Below are 16,955 nucleotides of genomic sequence, written 5' to 3'. Positions count from 1 at the left end.
CAGTCAGTCTACACAGTAATCTGAAAGTGTATGTTTGTAGGTAGTGAAAAAAAAAGGCATACTTCCTCAGTGTCAAGGGAATGTAAAAGATAACTAAGGAAGGAGAAAGATACACAACGTATAAGTGGATATAATGGAGCCATGGCCAAACACTGAGTTGACAAACAAGAGGTATAGGTGTACCGATTGACAGAGGATCTAAATCCCATGCCGCTTGCTAGAGATCAAGGAATATGCAAATTTTATGTAAATTTTCTGCCAAGATCTTAGATCGATCTCCCAAAATGTAACCCTTTTGTGGGCATTCAGATATCCCTCAAATTCTCATCTGTCCTGTGTACTTTTGCCATCAATGTATCAAACTTGATAGGTCAAGCTGAACAACAATTGATCTCACAGCCACACAGGGGGTGTCCCAGTCAACCATCATCACGTTAATACAAGGATGAAAAACCACTATTGGCTACCACAAAAAATCCAGGACTTGGTAAAATGAAAATATAGTATATAAAGGGGTGGTATGTATATTCTGAAGAGGAACGGCTGAAGATTGATGAAAGCACAACAGGTCAATGTTTTCAGTTGCACTTTCAATTGATCACTCCAGTGGCTGATCAGCAATACCTGTGCTTGCTAGAAAAAATACTGATCCTCACAGGCTCAAGTGATGAAACTGAGACATAGCAGAGTTAGTTCTGCCTTGGGTGAAGTGGAAATGATAATTCATTAACACACCAAATTTTTATTCCTTCAATGTCCATGTCATTATGATGTCAGTGGCTTTGTTTCAACTTCTTTGGAACAGGAGCATCGAAATCAACCTCCATAATTACCCGTTGCTGCCACCTTTCACTTGGCTCGGAATCCTCGGCATTGGGTTCCCCAGTGGTACCAGTATTTTTGTAGGACTCCATATCACTTTTTAGCACTCCTGTTACTTCTTTACATTTCAACAGGGCTTTCCACAATTCATCAGCAGGGATAGTCAGAGCAGGAGCATCATAGTCCTTATAAGCACGCTTATAATACCCCTCCTGGATAATGATATCTTGCTCAGGGCCATGCCCATCCTCTGTAATCTAGGAGAACTCAGTAATTAACTCATGCCAGCAAATATATGGAACTTACTATCCAGGAATCCTTTTTCACACAATAGTAGACTGGTTTGCCATGTTTCCCATTTTTTTCAATTGTCTCTGGCCCGATGGCTAAGAAATGATTGTAGCATCTGTGATCTTGATATGCGACCGGTACCCAATGCCCCTCATATCGGCCATACACTCGACCGGATTCAATCCTTGCCTCCTCAACCTCATCTTCTGACATCAAGCCTGGTGCAAACACAAAGATGGTGACGGTGAGGACAGGGATTTGGCCTTTGCCAATATTGAGGGCAATGCCAAGCCACAGCCTCCCTTCCGTCAAGCAGAGAGCTCATGCAATGTCGAAATCTAAATCCGCAGCAGATTCAGAGAAACTGACTTCAATTACAACAGTGGGGTACAAGTAAGCCTTTTGGATGGCCGCGCTGGCGCTGTCAGGTGGAGGCCCTAAGTCATAGATTTGGATGTCGCACTGCTTCCAATGCTTGTCGAGAAGGGGGATATCAGCAGATTCCATAATTGTGATGTCCTGGGTGCCAGATTTATATCTGGAGTTGATAGCTTCCTTGATGACCTGACCGGCAAACTGATGGATCTGTGATGGGATTTGTAGAATTATATTGTTTTCATAGGTTTCAAGTCTAAGAAGCCATAGTCAATACTCCAGATAAAGTGGATCCTCATGGTAACACACCGAACAGGCATGGCCTCAATTACTTCTTCACGATGCTCTTGGATCCAGGTTTTGGCCTCCTCATCAATTTCTGTCATATAAATTTTATCATGATCACGGCTACTCATGTCCATGAGCCACTTTCTTAGGTGGTCGGGAGCAGTGCGAAGCACAGGGGCCAGCCAACGGTCGGTATCATCAGGAGCGAGATTCGGAGGCGCGAGGATTGCAGATCGACCAAGCACTGCTGCACTTGGAGACTGAGTATGAGGTTGAGATGGAGCTTGCATTGTTTGAATTACGCTGTACGGTCAACGGTGATGGTACGGGTGGAAGAAACAAGATGTAGTGGCATGTATCTGATGGGCATGGGGCTAATTTCCCCACGTCCGATCACTCGACCAATTTCCACCACCACCACCGCTTCAATGACATCTCTGTCGCGTGCTGCCCTATTCTTTCTTCGACGAAGGAGCCGTTTGTCTTGACGAATTCGTGGGGGGAAACCTGGCACAAGTGGCGAGAATGTGCAGGGAGTGGTGGCGATGGCGACGGTGGTACAATGCGAGTGATTGGTATGCGTACACGTCGTATCCTGGAATCTGCATAGGAATTGTGCGTCCTTGTTTCTTGTTGTCCCCTGCTTTTCGTTCTTATTATGCAGCAGAATCGCTGCTGCAATGACTGCAGTTTCGTTTTCTAAGCCCCCCCACCTTTTGCCATTATGGATTGGCTTTACCTCTTACTCCTTCCATCGGCAACAGGCAATACATGCACTCTTCAACGACTGTGCCTGGCCCTCAACGGAGGCCAAGGGGTCAGAAGATCATCAGTAGCGGGGGCGAATGGCGTCGTTTTCCTCTTGTCAAACTCGACCCACAAATCTCTGAACTCGCTATAGCTTGGTCCATCAGCCGCTCCCAGTCGCATCGTCCTCTATCTCCAGGTTTCCTACATCAACAACCATCACGATATGCCCATGCACACTGCCTGCGACATCATCGGCCTCAGAGAATTCAGTCAGCAGAGCTCAATTGAAGAGGAAAGGCGGGTTGGTATGGGGGGTCGAGAGATAGCGGCTTTCCTTTCGGATGTCGCGCAATGATGAGACAGAGAGATCTCTCTTTCCACGTCGTAGTGCTGCAAAACATGTAAGCTTTCTATCCTACCTCGTCGATTTTCTATTGATTACTGGCTGAATAGGCTATGGTACCTGTGTTAACAAGTACGACTCGGAGCCCCACCCCCACCGTGACCAAATAACGATGCATCAATCCCCGCCCTTCGAGTATGTCTTTTGCTTGTCATTCTTTGCCAGTCGATGACCTCAAATGACGAAATTTAGCTCGCCAGGCTCGTGTCGCGTATAACTGTCGACTGCTTATCAAAGGCGTTCTCTGAACAGGTCGTCCGGAGCTCGAATGGAACAGCGCCAACACGATGAAAGGACCCCGAGACCATGCATCCATGTATTCGCGTGCAGATGCTTGGACGGAAATACTGCGATCCCACAATCACCCCATCTCTCACATCCCCAACGTTTTGAAGGGATGGCGAGCTTCTATCCAGCGAAGGATGCGCCGTGCAGCCAAGAGTTGAAGAAGAAGTTGTTTTTTGCTGAAGAATTATACGGTGCATATCTGCTCACTTTGACTCTCATGTCCATATCTGACGTGTCGTTCCGTTAGGCTTACCTTTGCATTGGAGCCCCGCATCTCCCTTTATACACGTCCTGGAGGCTCGGCATACCCTGCCAGCCTGCCAACCTCGGAACACATTTTCATCGTCAAGGACCCGACTCTGTTCACTTCGCTTCAACTTTCTAACCTCTCCTCGACACCCATCCCTCCGAATGAGCGGACACCACCACCTTTGCTGTTAGAGCATGTGCTATCTGCACCGTAATCGTTGAGATATGGGGATCGCCGTCTGCGTCCAAGAGTATGCTCCAACGTGGTCGAAAGAAGGGAAAAAGAAGTTATGGCCCGAGGATTTGACAGAGAGGCTGGCGTACGTGGCTCGATTTACAGTCGATCGCCCCTCCTTTCTACGGTATACCGTCACGAGGTGCATGCTTCGTGTGAGTGGGGAAGACCGGTCGTCGTCGTCTAGGTGCATGGCTCCTGACTCGTTGGCCACCTTTGAGCGCTTGCCGAGATCGTATACCCCCCTCGCCTTGCATAAACCAATCAAAAGCTCGCAACGATTCCCTATGCAGCCGGTCTGGAGCTCAATGATCAGAGGTCCGGCTAGCGACCAGTATGTGATGCTCCTCTGTTCCTTCCGCACCATCGTCAACCGAATCGATACACGTATAAATATCAGCCAGATTGGACGGACGCATTGCAAGACTAGGTGTATCAAGTGTATCGCTTTACCTCGCGAGCATTTCGGAGGAATCAATATCACCCATCTAGCTATTGGTGAAGGAGAGGTTGTGTTACTTTGCTAGATAGATATCTTCGGTACGTGTTGCATTCATTGCACGTCTTGCCTAAATCTGATGTCTCGTTCCGGTAGGCATTTTCCATGTCTTCCTAAACCCAGGAAAGAGACGTCTCTATTCTCAAACAAACCTTCTTTTACGAACATCGACGATATACCTCATTACAAGAGAGAGAAGCACATCGTTTCATAGCCTCCGTGGCATCCTTACAAAGCTCCGAATACGATGTCTACACGCTTTCATACACCTGTTGTAGTTCCCTCTTGCACCAACGTACTGTGCCCTATACCACGTTTGCCCCTACGAAGCACTTGATGAGCATGGATTAATTTCGTGGCAAAGAACCCCAGAACTCACCGCACCTGACACCGCCTTCCACCTTCTCGACGGCTCTATGACATTGCGACCCTCCCTCGCTCGATTACGTTAACGCTTTACTACATTCCCTGATGTTGATCTTTGTCCTCTTCATCTGTGACAAACTCGTCCCTCTTTCTTCCACGGAGAAAGCGTGCTAATTGTGATTCCCTTGTGCACCGATGCTCTGCGACCCAGACTGTGTTGGCCACTACGAAGCACTTTGATGAGTATTCGAGGCAAGGGAAACCAGAGCGTACCATACTTGGGATTGCTTTCCTCCTGCGACGTTGTCCTCGACAGGTCGCTACTCACTTGCTCGTCGATATGCTCGCGTATTCCTCGATCCCCAACTTGTCGCTCTGCACCTGTGCTACCCTTCTCCATCTCCACCCACTATGGAATTGGAATTGCGTCTAGCTCAACATTGTTTCGTTGACGAGAGCCGTTTTCGAGCATTTGGTAATAAACGTCGTTCGATGCGGAAGCAGAAGAGACGTCGTTTCTTGACCGGGTGTCGGCGGTGCTTGTAGACTCTAACAGTTCCTGATACCAAGAGTGTTCTATGTAATAGCAGATGGACACGGCTTGCTCTTGGAGGAAAAAGGATGGAGGCGAGGAAGATGTGGAGTCTCGAGAAGAGGTTGTGAGTGAGGCTAGATATTTGGCAGTGGGTGGGCTGGTGTAGCCCGCATCTTCTTCCGCTGAAGCCATCAGGCCAACCTCGAAAGTCCCCTCTGTGGCTACGTCTTTGATGTACGGTAGATGTCGATGCATTTTATCAGTTCAACGTGGTTGTCTCGTGCACTATTAATGTCGTAGACTACCACTAGTGTTTCGTGTGTTTTAGCAAGGAGCGTCATGAGAAAGAAATAAAAGGTAGGACCTTATGCAAGCGGATAAGAATGAGAAGCTGATGCCCGGAAGGACGTGTTCTCACGCCACACATCTCTTCAACCTTCACGCGCACGGTACTAGCATCATCCTAAGCCTTCGCCGAGACACGATGGGATCGCAAGGATGAAGGATTTGGATAGCTGGTGTCAGTAGATCATTCGATTATTCGAGTGCGTCCAATACTATTCGTGTTGACCGTTAATTCAACGTGCACGGCAGACATCAACATCAACATTGCCTGCTTCAATCTCAGCTATGTCGGTATCACCTGCGATAATATGGGCGAACGATGATGCAGGAGGGTGACTATTAGTTGGTGCGGTGACTAGTATTGATTTGTGCGTCAGCTTCTTACCTCGTTCTTAGTCTTATATTCATTCCTATCTAGATATGGTTGCGTAGGTTGACCCCATTCAAGACGGTTCTTCTATTCGAGAGCCAAGGCGCGTAGGATCCTCAAAGTTGTCTATCGTCCCGATGATACCACGACACCTACGCACTTCAACGCGCCTATCCAGCTCGCACCACGACTCCGTGGCAAATGACACGCTGGATCTTCGGTGTTCCTTCCTTCCCATTACCTTGGGACAACAGTCCGAGAACGGCGTTACTGATATCGACTTTGATTGGTGCGCATCCAAAGGCAGACATCGATTGACTGTGATACCGATTATCACGACCCTTCCTTCCCTCAATGGATTCACCCACACGCTATCCAGTTCTAAATCCTACGTCCTATTGCGCCTCTTGACCCTCAGCTTCTTCAACGCGACATCACCCACAGATTCACTATCAGCAACTTGACCATCCTCACTGTCTCTCCATACTCACCTACAACTCGGAACTATCACCTTCTCTGAGATCATCACCAGACCCCGCGGCGCCATAATCACCACCACCAGCGTCGATCTCTTTGGCCCCGTAAACGTCATCAAAACACCCAAGAATCCTGGGAGCGTACCGAAGTGCACTTAATCCAGATGGAGAGAGGGTTATCTGGGATGCTATGCAGCGAATCTTTGCTTGAACGATCCCACGCATGAGACGATCGTTCAGCGGAAGGCGTGCATGTCTAAGTTACATTCGGCACCGAGACGAGGATGGTAGTGATCGATGTCCTTTATCATGTCTTGCGGACGCTGTCGTGCTTCAACCACAATGTTTATGCGCTGAACTGCACGCGCAGGGCCAGATCCAGCGCGCGCGCCACGACTCTGTATCCAAGGACCCGTTTGGAATACCACGATGCTACATTGCCCGCACAGCGTTGTCGCATCCGATCGGACTGGAATACTATCACACGTTTTTACCAGCAGCTATGCATGGCTGTCGATGCATATACGATGAGAAGAAGAGGCTGCAGTGATAATCATGAAGGAAATCGTGTACGAGGAACACCGGACACGTCCTTTTTCTCTGTCGATGTCGACAATGCTAACTCAACACGCCGAGCTCCCCAAGCAGATGCAAATGTCGGTCAATGACAACAGGCCGATCCTCCTGGAAACCAACGTGCTAAATGAAGGTGTACAGCGCGTTGGAGCGCAAACCATCCAAGTCGAAATTGTTCTCATTCGCTGTTGATATCTCGGATGGCAGAGTTCGCGGCGAATATTCTGGCGAGAGGTGGGATGCGAAGCAGGTGTTGGACGTGCCGAGAAAGGATATATGACATTTAGAGGCTGAGACAAGGGCGGAGAGCACAAGCGGTGACCTGACCTCTGAAATGGTATATATCTCCATTATCACCTTGTCTTGCTTTGTTCTAACTTCTTTTTTACAGGGTGCAGCGACTGATTGTGCTGGTGGAGCATATCGCCCGGAGAAGCATGACAAACCCACCATTTACTATCCATACGTGTCTGAATTTGGTCCAGAGATTCGAGTCGACTTTGCCTAGGTATAGCCAACACACGTCTGGCTTGCTGCACTTTGGACTGCTCTCCTCCTGTGTCGTCGTCCTCGACAGCTTGCAACCCATTTGCTCATTTATTACGTTTTCGGTCCCTCCATCTCTATCTTGTCACCCTCTGGCTCAATCTCCGACGTTTTCTCCCATCCTAACACCCCGACGCGTTTGCCACACTCTATCTCAGAGATACCCTCCAGGAATTACAATATTCAAGCCCTTAGACGTGTGTGTGGTCTCACAACCTGACTCGACAATTCATCATCTCTAAAACACCTGCCGTCTCATGGCAACTCGGTTCTTCATCAGTACCCTCCATCCTTTTATCAACCATCTGCGTGTCCGGATCATCCTCTGAGCTCCTGGGCTTGATCGCGGTGCTTACCCCGGGGTTTTTTTCACAGGACGTTGGGGGGGGGCAGAGGTCGGAGAGCTAACGTGATCCCTTTCTGGCAATCTGTATCCGGCGGAAACAAAGCAGCATGGTCTACCACATTTGCGCCCCGCGAAGCATCGAGATACTCCCTTATGAATAGTAAATTGCTCGGCAGCAGTCCTCGTCAGCATCATGGAATCGACGCTTCTTCCTACGCCTCCACCAACTTGGACGCCGCTGCCTTTACGATCCATACACAACGGAGGTTGGTATGGAACAACAGTGGGATGAATATCCTGGACACTGAGGCTTTGATACGTCCGCGGGTTCTAATAGGGAGTTAAAACCTGAACATCTGGACAGATGTAGACTGACGCAGCTCTAGTGGATTTTGAAGGGACTGACGAAATGATCAGGGCCTGAACAGGGTAAAGCTCGCATGCTAGTACAATAGGCCGCCCTCACATTGCGACAGAGCTCGCCCGATCTGATTGCGGTACTGCTCTCTTCACTCTGCTTACGTCGCCAATCGTCCAGGCGCCGCTTCTTGACCCACTCGTTAATAGAGGTCTGGCGAGCGTTACAAATTTTCCCCTCATCTTCAAGCATCGGGTGTTGGTTTTCCGGGATACCTGCGCCAGGCTAAAGAGGATGATATATCCGATAAGCTCGTAAGACGTCGTGGTATACAGGTTAGTCACCTTCAGAATCTCCTTGTAAACTAAGTCTCAATTTTGATAGACAGTGACCGCATCGACGACGCACGTACGAACAGACTGCATGTCGAATGTCGGGAATGATTCCTTATACCGCCATGCTCGCTATACCTACACATTGGTGCATGCACGAAATGATGACGCTGTGGTGTTTGGGTTTATAGCTTTCCTAGGTGGGAAGGACGAGACGGAGAGAGAAACCTCTGAACATCACAATCACTGTCAGCTGGTTTGCTGCCGGCTCTCGTACCCTTGCCCATGCTTAAGTTTCCGTCTCAGTCTTGCCACCAACAATCTTCTCGCTTAACCGTAATGCGACACAAATCTTTTCTGAGCTAAAGATGCTGCTGTTGGTATCGGCGTCATCAGTTCCAGTAACGATTCAGCTTTACCATTCTTTTCAAGCCCGAAGCAACCACTGGTCTATGTACAAGACGATAAGGATACCAAACCAGTCACTCGTGTTTACGCCCGTCATTCTCTTGTCCACTACCGATGCACGTAGGCCACAAAAACTCCAACGAGTTGGATTGATATGCTACGTAGCATATCGCTCTACTTTGCCGATGTATTGGTCATCGATACTGTAAGAGATAAGAGAAGGAGACAACATTGATTCCACTGAGAGGAGACTTGAGGTTCGTTTCGTCATCCTCCTAATTTGTCTGTCTAAACTGGAAGCCTGATATGTCGTTCCGGTAGGCATTACTGGGTCTCGGATAGGGATTGGAATATTCCTTACGTCGATAATACCCCGGGTTGAGAGAAGAACGATGCCTATCGCCATGACGACGTCCTTTACAGCACCGCGAGGGTTCCAAAACAACGACTATGCGCTTCCTTATGTCCATTATCTCCTCCCGGACTAGCATCGAATACCGCGGAGTATTACCTGGAGAATCAGCAGACAGGCAGGCATGACTGCATGCTCGAGCGCTGCTGATCTCTTATCTGCCATTGTACGCCCACTCGATGTGTTGCGTTGCGAAGCTTTTGCGCCTACAACAAGATGATCTTTCGTTGACTAGTACTCACACCAAAACCAAACCGTGGTTCTTCTCCGTCTTCGAAATGCTTCTGAGACTAAGGTGATCTTGTGGGTATCATCATCGGACTATCAACTTCGAGTCGGCACCGACGTAGCCGGGTGTACATTGCTTCCCTCGAGCGACCACGCATGTAGCACGGCTATTCAGATCTCTATTCGCACTTCTCATGTACAGTCGTCACCGAGCCGATGCATGTACAAGCTCGCATGGATATCTTTCATGGTCGTAGCTCAACGATATTTTGAAGGATTGCCGGATATCAACTCTTCAGCCAGACAAAGAGGGAAGAGTGTATTGTGTCATCGTGGACCTCGTCTCGGTCTGAGATCGTCCTAGCAGATGTTCCTGAGCGACAGCGACGATATAAAGGAATCTCGAATTGCCGTCCTGCAGTGACGAAGGCTTTTGCTTTTGCGGTCACCATGGTGCACAGGGGCGAAGGAACGATTTCCAGATCCAAAACGCTGTCCATGCCTTCTTTCGTATCTCTGGAGGTGCACTGTACTCACAAGCTTTGCCGCGACACTCAGCTCCATCGTATCCTCAGCCTCGGAAACCACTACGCCCAAATGCATAATTCGCGCTCAAGAACGCAGCTCTTCACCCTCTCAATTCAAGAGAGAAGCATCTATCGCTGATCATGCTGTCTATCTTCTCCCAGTGGTTTGATGTGATAATGAGCGGGGCCCAGGAGAGGTGTAGATCTGTTGGTGGTGCTTGTGGTCGAGAGAAGGCTGTGACGCTGGTCGGCTCATTATGGTGTTTTGTGCAAACAGGAGAAAGGTATGACGTGGCCTCGAGAGGTTAGTATACGGAGACGAGGACCTCTGACGGCCGTATTGATTGGTACGAAGAGAAGCCATCTCAGGACCTAATCAGGCTTATTATTGAACGAGTAGTCAGTGTGGGATAAGCGCTAGCACTTGTATATTCATATCAGTGCCAATACAGTTGACGTTCTCTACCAAAAGCAATAAACCAAAGTCGAGGTTCCCATCGACGTTTGGTCCTCGATGAGATCGTTGAGGGCATCCTGATCCAGTACGAGCATGTTGTCGATTTGGCATCGTTGGGTACCGTCGATGGCGTAGACGATGCGTTCTCCGACTACGTTATCCTGAGAGAGACGGGCATGAGAAAGAAGTGAAAGGAAGGATATGTTCTTACCTCGTGCGACAAAGCAAGGTGTTGGTTTCCAGGCACCGGCATACGTCCACGCCTTCCAATCGAGCAGTGTATCTCTTCAATCCCACGGCCTTTCTCTAGAACGCGCGACTCGAATCTGTTATGGATCTCGTGTATTTTTCAGCCTGTACATGAGTCAACACATGCCTACTCTCGGCCTTCTCGGTCTTGACCTCGGCTTACTGATACTTTCTACTATTTTCTCTTACTTTCTCTGTTCTTCTTGCTGATACTAGAATACTACGGAATATTGTAGAATTATAATGACTCAATGCCTTACTAGTAGCATATAAATATTGTCTTTACTGTTGTATTAGGATCTCTTAAGCTAATTTTACTCATCTTCGAAGTCCACTTAATTGTGTGAACTAAGCATCTCTGATCGGTTACGCCAAGCGCTTGCCAATCAATTGCTTTCCGACTACGCCTAGCGCCTTTCGGAGACCCAGTCAGTTACGCCTAGCGCTTGCTGACGCCCTCGTTAACTACGCCTAGCGCTTGTTAGCACCCTTACGGATCCCTCTTGGTGGTTGGAACTCGGCTTTTGGACATCCTCGCTCTCAACTTAGGTTTTACTCGAGTATTCAGTAACTCGTGTATTAGCCAAATTACCCTGATTCTTAACATTGGTGGACACATTGGGACCACCTTGTAGAGGGAATCAAATTATCCATTATCTCCTGCTCACTTCAGCACTTCATCACGGCAACTCGCAATGGATTCAAATACTGCACCTAGACCCATTCCAACAATCCATTTACCTGCTTTGCAATCTTCTCCCCCAACTCAGCATTTGCCTGGTGACTTGCTCGGCTTTCCAGATCCTCCAGCACCGCTTGTGTTTCCAGTCGACCCAGCTGACATTTCCAACACTGATAGCCGGAAGGTTACTCGCTTGTGGCCATCCTGCATTCCCCTCTTTACCTTCACAGAACATTCATGTTTGCAGGAGCGTAAGGATCGGATTATACAGGTACTTAAGCTCAGCAAGAACAAGAGACTCAGGAATAACCTACGAACCACCAGTGACCGTGTATTGAAGTATAACCAGTACACAGAGACCTTCTCGGAAGAAACAGGCATGCTAGATCGCCTTCTCACGTCCGTTTTTGCCTGCACCACGTTCACGAAAGATGTCGTCTACAAGATGGATGAGAACATCTATCAGAGACTTCACACCAGGTTAACGACTCGCCGTGCAATAGCTTCCTCGTCTCTCAATTCATTTGGTTATTCAGATTTTAAAGTACCTACATGGGCCATCAACACCGCGAAAGGTTTGACAGCCAACGACTTTGAGATATATGCCTTGCAGTATCGCATTCGTGTTGAGCACTTCCTTCATATGCTTGACTTTGTCCATGACTGGAGTAAGCTTCGGACACGCGTATACCTAGACGAAAATCTCCTGGAAACCGTTCAGCGTAGTGCTGACAGAGCCCGTCTCGAGAAAAGGGATTATTACCTTCCTGTTGTTCCTCCCATAACATATTCTAACCCTATCAAGTCGAAGACCTCTTGTCAGGCCTCAGCCTCCGACTTGAGTGGGGAGGGAGTACACTATGCTGCTACAAGAGACACGGAAAGGCATCCAAGTAACTTGCAGGCCGCTGAAAGACGAGGGAGACACGAGAATTTGCATACGGCAGACTATCGAGGTCAGATCCCTGCAGACTTGTATAAAAGAAATCCTTCTTTGGACAAGGCGCTAGTAGGCAAGAGCGTTTATCACGGATGCTCTCCTAGCAATCCTGATTCAGGTCAAGGTGGAGACAATGGAGACCGACTTGTATCTTGTCGATCTTCATATAACCAACGAATCCCTGCATGCTACGTTCACTCGGAGCGTACTAGCGTTCGTTTTGACACCACATTCAAACCAATGAATGTACCTCCTTGCAGCAGCAACCCGGACACGAGAGTTAGTTGCGAGAACAAATTCAACAATACTCCAACCCTTAATCATAACACCGGTATTCCAATCCTTCACTCACCGACCAAAAATGAGGTTCGCACCTTCCGAATTGCTTCGAATACACCATGTATACCATTTTCCAAGAAGGGGTTACCACGTAAAGTGAGACGTCACATTGACAAGGTGGAGAGACAGCGACAGAGAGAAAATCGTCGGCGCCCAAATTTACCGCTAGAAGAAACACGGCCACTATTCTGCTATACCTCCTTCCGAAAGAAAACCATGACGGTTGAAGCCAGGGTATATTACTTTCATCTCGACATCCCAAGAGTCATCATGGATTCAGGATTGGATATGGCTTTCGCATTCCATAAGGCGTTTAAGATGGTTTTTATATGGCCAAAGGTTCGCAAGAAGATCAACCTCAATAGGCAGGTTATAGAACGGACCAGGCAAACTGAAAGTCGGTCGCACAAGCAACATCTCGGAAGACACGGAATGGAAGTTGAAACACCTATTGCATCGGCTATTGATGGGGAGCATCGAAACGAAGTTTATGTCCTATTTGACACAAGTCAGTTCACCAAGCTCCAGTCACACCGCCGGACCCAGAAAGCTTATTGCCGTTCGAAACATCGAAGTGTACCAGGGGATATCCGAGCCAAAAAATACATTGTGATACTTGCGAAACCAAAGCCGGCTGCCGGTCGTGATAACCGATTTCTTAGTGTATCCTTTGCATCCTCGACAAACGCTCCCACGATTCCTATCATGCTGGAAGCCACGGCGACTGAACGAGATTCAAAGCGACTACTCACAAATTGTCCACAGAGTGTCGAGTTCAATGCAACGTCTTTGAGGGCCATGCCAGAGAAGACGGAGTGCGACCAATTACATCGGAGTGTTCAGCTCAACACTAGTTCAAACGGCGTACCCTTCCACATTTTTATCATGCGTATTGGAGTATCTCGCATCTCTCCTTTCGGAAATTCCCAAACTGGCCTTCTAATGTGTTCGACAGACGTAGCGCCGACCGTGGCACAAACGGAAGTTCATACGAGCCTGAGTATCGCTCAACATAGACGACGCATCATTCACGCATCAGGAAGCGACCATGAAGCCATAAGCATACCATTAGAATTCCCGACCAATAGAAAACGACACCATCAGAAAAGAAATCAGCTCACCGGGCCCATGAGGCAACTTGATGACCAGATTCGGGATCCGGGTATCAACATACAAGGCATGGTCGAAATCAACATTATCCTGGACAATGAGGCAGGATACTCTTATGTATGGTGGAAGGACTCAAAGCCGGGCACAGTCTCGAGGGTGAACGAACCAATATTGGTATTGATAACACAGCGAAAGGAGGGCCGCGGCGATCAACATCATCAATATCATTCCCATTTTGGAAACAACTCCGAACCGGGAACTACGAAAGCCGATTCCCCTTGCTATCACCGCACGATGGAACCGTCTTCCATGCATGCATCTCCCAAACGACCTTCTGGCACATCTTGTGACAGAAAATATTTTGAATCTAGTATAAACGTTAAACCAGAGACATGTCATTGGGCTCAAATGTTTCGTCGATATTTGAAACATTATCCAGTACAAGGAGAGGTCCGATATCTAAGATACCGCGCTAGATTATCGACCCGTGTTCACTCCCTGATGAGGCAATGTGTCCTATTTCTCGAACAACACGCCAGCCGAGAAACTCGTTGGCAGCAAGGAGAAGACTTACCCTGTCGCCTCATCTACCGGCTCTCTGTCTTTCATATTTCAAACATCTGCTGTTCTCTAACAGCAATAGGAAACTGGAATACAACCAGTCCTGTTCGTATTCCTGGTAAAGGGTTGTACAGGATTTGTAGGGGAAGCCGAAAAATGAAACGACGACCACACATCACACCAAAGAGTTGGGGTATTAGGACAGTGCGTAATCCGCATCGAATTGCTATCCGAATTAAGGCGCAGACATTTCCAAATGCCACCTCCAAAGAGTTCAACATCACCACCAGACACGAACTCATCATGGCATTCCTCCATTGCCTTCCCAGCTTCACTTTCATTCTTGCAGACAAGGAACTTGGAGAATTCCTGGACTGTCGAGACTTGCGTAAATTCCAGAAACCTCAATTTCCGGCAATTCCTACTGTCCTATGGGACTGGGACTTTACAACTGGGCTCGGGGATCGACAGCAGCATGTCTCAAGGATTCGGTGCTCGCCTCGATTGGAATTCCTTTGTCCGCTTATTCCGGAATCAATCAGTTTCCCTAGGTTTTCAGTTTACCCCCACTTGTCAATGATAGCAGAAGTCGCAGCGATTAAACAAGAGTTAAGGCGACTACTCACAGAGCGTCCACAGAGTGTCGCACTCAATACAGTATCATGGAAACCCAATTTGACAGAGAACACTGAAAACAAACAATTAAAACATCGTGTTCGGCTCATCACTAGTTCAAACGACGTACCCGGTGACAATTTTATCATGCATATTGCATTCTCTCCCATCGTTCCTTCTGGACATAAAGAAGCCAGTCTTCTAGCGCATTTAACAGGCCTAGCACCGACTGCGCAACTACCAGAGGTTGATACAGAAGTCATTGGGCGAAGGCGATGCCTACATACATCAGGGAATGAAGTGAATGATACTGAGACCTCAAGGCAATGCATAAAGGTGGACACAATCTCGAGCGTGAATGGAACGATGGTGGAATGGATTAGACGGCAAAATGATGGGGCCCATCATCAATATCATTCCCGTTTTGGAAACTGCTCCGAGGAACCGGCTCTTGCCGATTCTCCGCTTCATCGCACGAAGCTTTCCTCTATTCGCGTATCGTCCGGGCTTTGTTTGTACCTATCCAGGCATCAAATAAGGTTTAATCCATTGCAAATGTTCCCCTTAGGTATTTACCCATATACATGCTTGTTATTGCGGAACAAGTTTGTCATTTACCCAATCTTCGACTCATCGGCTCATGTAACAGCAAAAGGCCTGTCGGTAATGCCATTTCCGAAGGCGATTAACCTTGTGCTCCTATGTGAAGAGTGTAGAATCGCTTTGATATCAGGATTCATGAAGTTATGGCCACAATCAGCAGAACCATTCAAATCTATGATATTTACTTGTTCTAATTCTTTTCATCCACTTGGGGTGCCCCTCGTTCCAGCATATGTAGACTGGGGGGGCCATGTTATGGATCTCGTGTATTTTTCAGCCTGTACATGAGTCAACACATGCCTACTCTCGGCCTTCTCGGTCTTGACCTCGGCTTACTGATACTTTCTACTATTTTCTCTTACTTTCTCTGTTCTTCTTGCTGATACTAGAATACTACGGAATATTGTAGAATTATAATGACTCAATGCCTTACTAGTAGCATATAAATATTGTCTTTACTGTTGTATTAGGATCTCTTAAGCTAATTTTACTCATCTTCGAAGTCCACTTAATTGTGTGAACTAAGCATCTCTGATCGGTTACGCCAAGCGCTTGCCAATCAATTGCTTTCCGACTACGCCTAGCGCCTTTCGGAGACCCAGTCAGTTACGCCTAGCGCTTGCTGACGCCCTCGTTAACTACGCCTAGCGCTTGTTAGCACCCTTACGGATCCCTCTTGGTGGTTGGAACTCGGCTTTTGGACATCCTCGCTCTCAACTTAGGTTTTACTCGAGTATTCAGTAACTCGTGTATTAGCCAAATTACCCTGATTCTTAACAGAATCCAAGGTGAACGTCTTTTCAAGCAGGTGCGAGAGACATGTTGAGAGGGAGATTTACTGCTGCCAAGGGAATTCAATCAACACATGACTGCGGTACCAGACTCTTGACTAGGCTACGCGTCGCCGTTCTCGTGGGTAGATAACACGGATCTGGGAACACCGGGGTTAAGGCCAAGGCCGTTAAGAAATGTCGACGAATTTGTCACGTGCTGGAGGAGCTGGCTCTAGTCGAGCTGGTACCCAAGTGGGAGGTGATACTGGCATAGACGTCCCTCCAGAGGCTGCAGATGCTTCAGTTCTGATTTCTCGGGGAAAAGTTAGAAAGTGGGATCAGATTTGGAGATGACGTCAAAGCATTCCCACGCTACGCTTCTTCTTTCCGAGTCATCTCCTGCCTCTCCTTACAGGTCGGCTTGATTATTCGCATACTGTGGTACCGTTCCCAAGCTTTTACCGTTCGCGAGTGCTACACCATGGCGTGTATTTACGACTTGGACAATACCGGAGTGTGACCGTTTTTCTTGAGTGCGTACACTCATACATGCGTGTGCCGCATGAGCATAATTCGCAGACCTAGCTGACGGATCCGAGCA

General features: G+C 48.0%; 2 protein-coding genes across 2 annotated transcripts; one reads left to right on the top strand and one right to left on the bottom strand.

Moving 5' to 3' along the window:
• Positions 1 to 488: 488 nt before the first annotated feature.
• Positions 489 to 2,066, bottom strand: EV420DRAFT_1726722 (uncharacterized protein; the record flags this gene model as incomplete). Its single annotated transcript, XM_060479835.1, has 4 exons — positions 489 to 1,079; positions 1,129 to 1,415; positions 1,479 to 1,744; positions 1,798 to 2,066. 4 exons carry the CDS (start codon positions 2,064 to 2,066, stop codon positions 774 to 776), a joined length of 1,128 nt encoding a protein of 375 aa, XP_060324534.1. The 3' UTR covers positions 489 to 773.
• A 9,360-nt stretch (positions 2,067 to 11,426) lies between these two features.
• Positions 11,427 to 15,667, top strand: EV420DRAFT_1649464 (uncharacterized protein; the record flags this gene model as incomplete). Its single annotated transcript, XM_060478317.1, has 2 exons — positions 11,427 to 15,493; positions 15,547 to 15,667. 2 exons carry the CDS (start codon positions 11,427 to 11,429, stop codon positions 15,665 to 15,667), a joined length of 4,188 nt encoding a protein of 1,395 aa, XP_060324533.1.
• Positions 15,668 to 16,955: the final 1,288 nt, after the last annotated feature.

The sequence above is a fragment of the Desarmillaria tabescens genome (genome assembly GCF_030435595.1).
Source record: "Desarmillaria tabescens strain CCBAS 213 chromosome Unknown EV420scaffold_61, whole genome shotgun sequence".
In the NCBI taxonomy this organism is placed as follows: Eukaryota; Fungi; Basidiomycota; class Agaricomycetes; order Agaricales; family Physalacriaceae; genus Desarmillaria; species Desarmillaria tabescens.
This window is presented reverse-complemented; position numbering and strand designations above follow the sequence as displayed.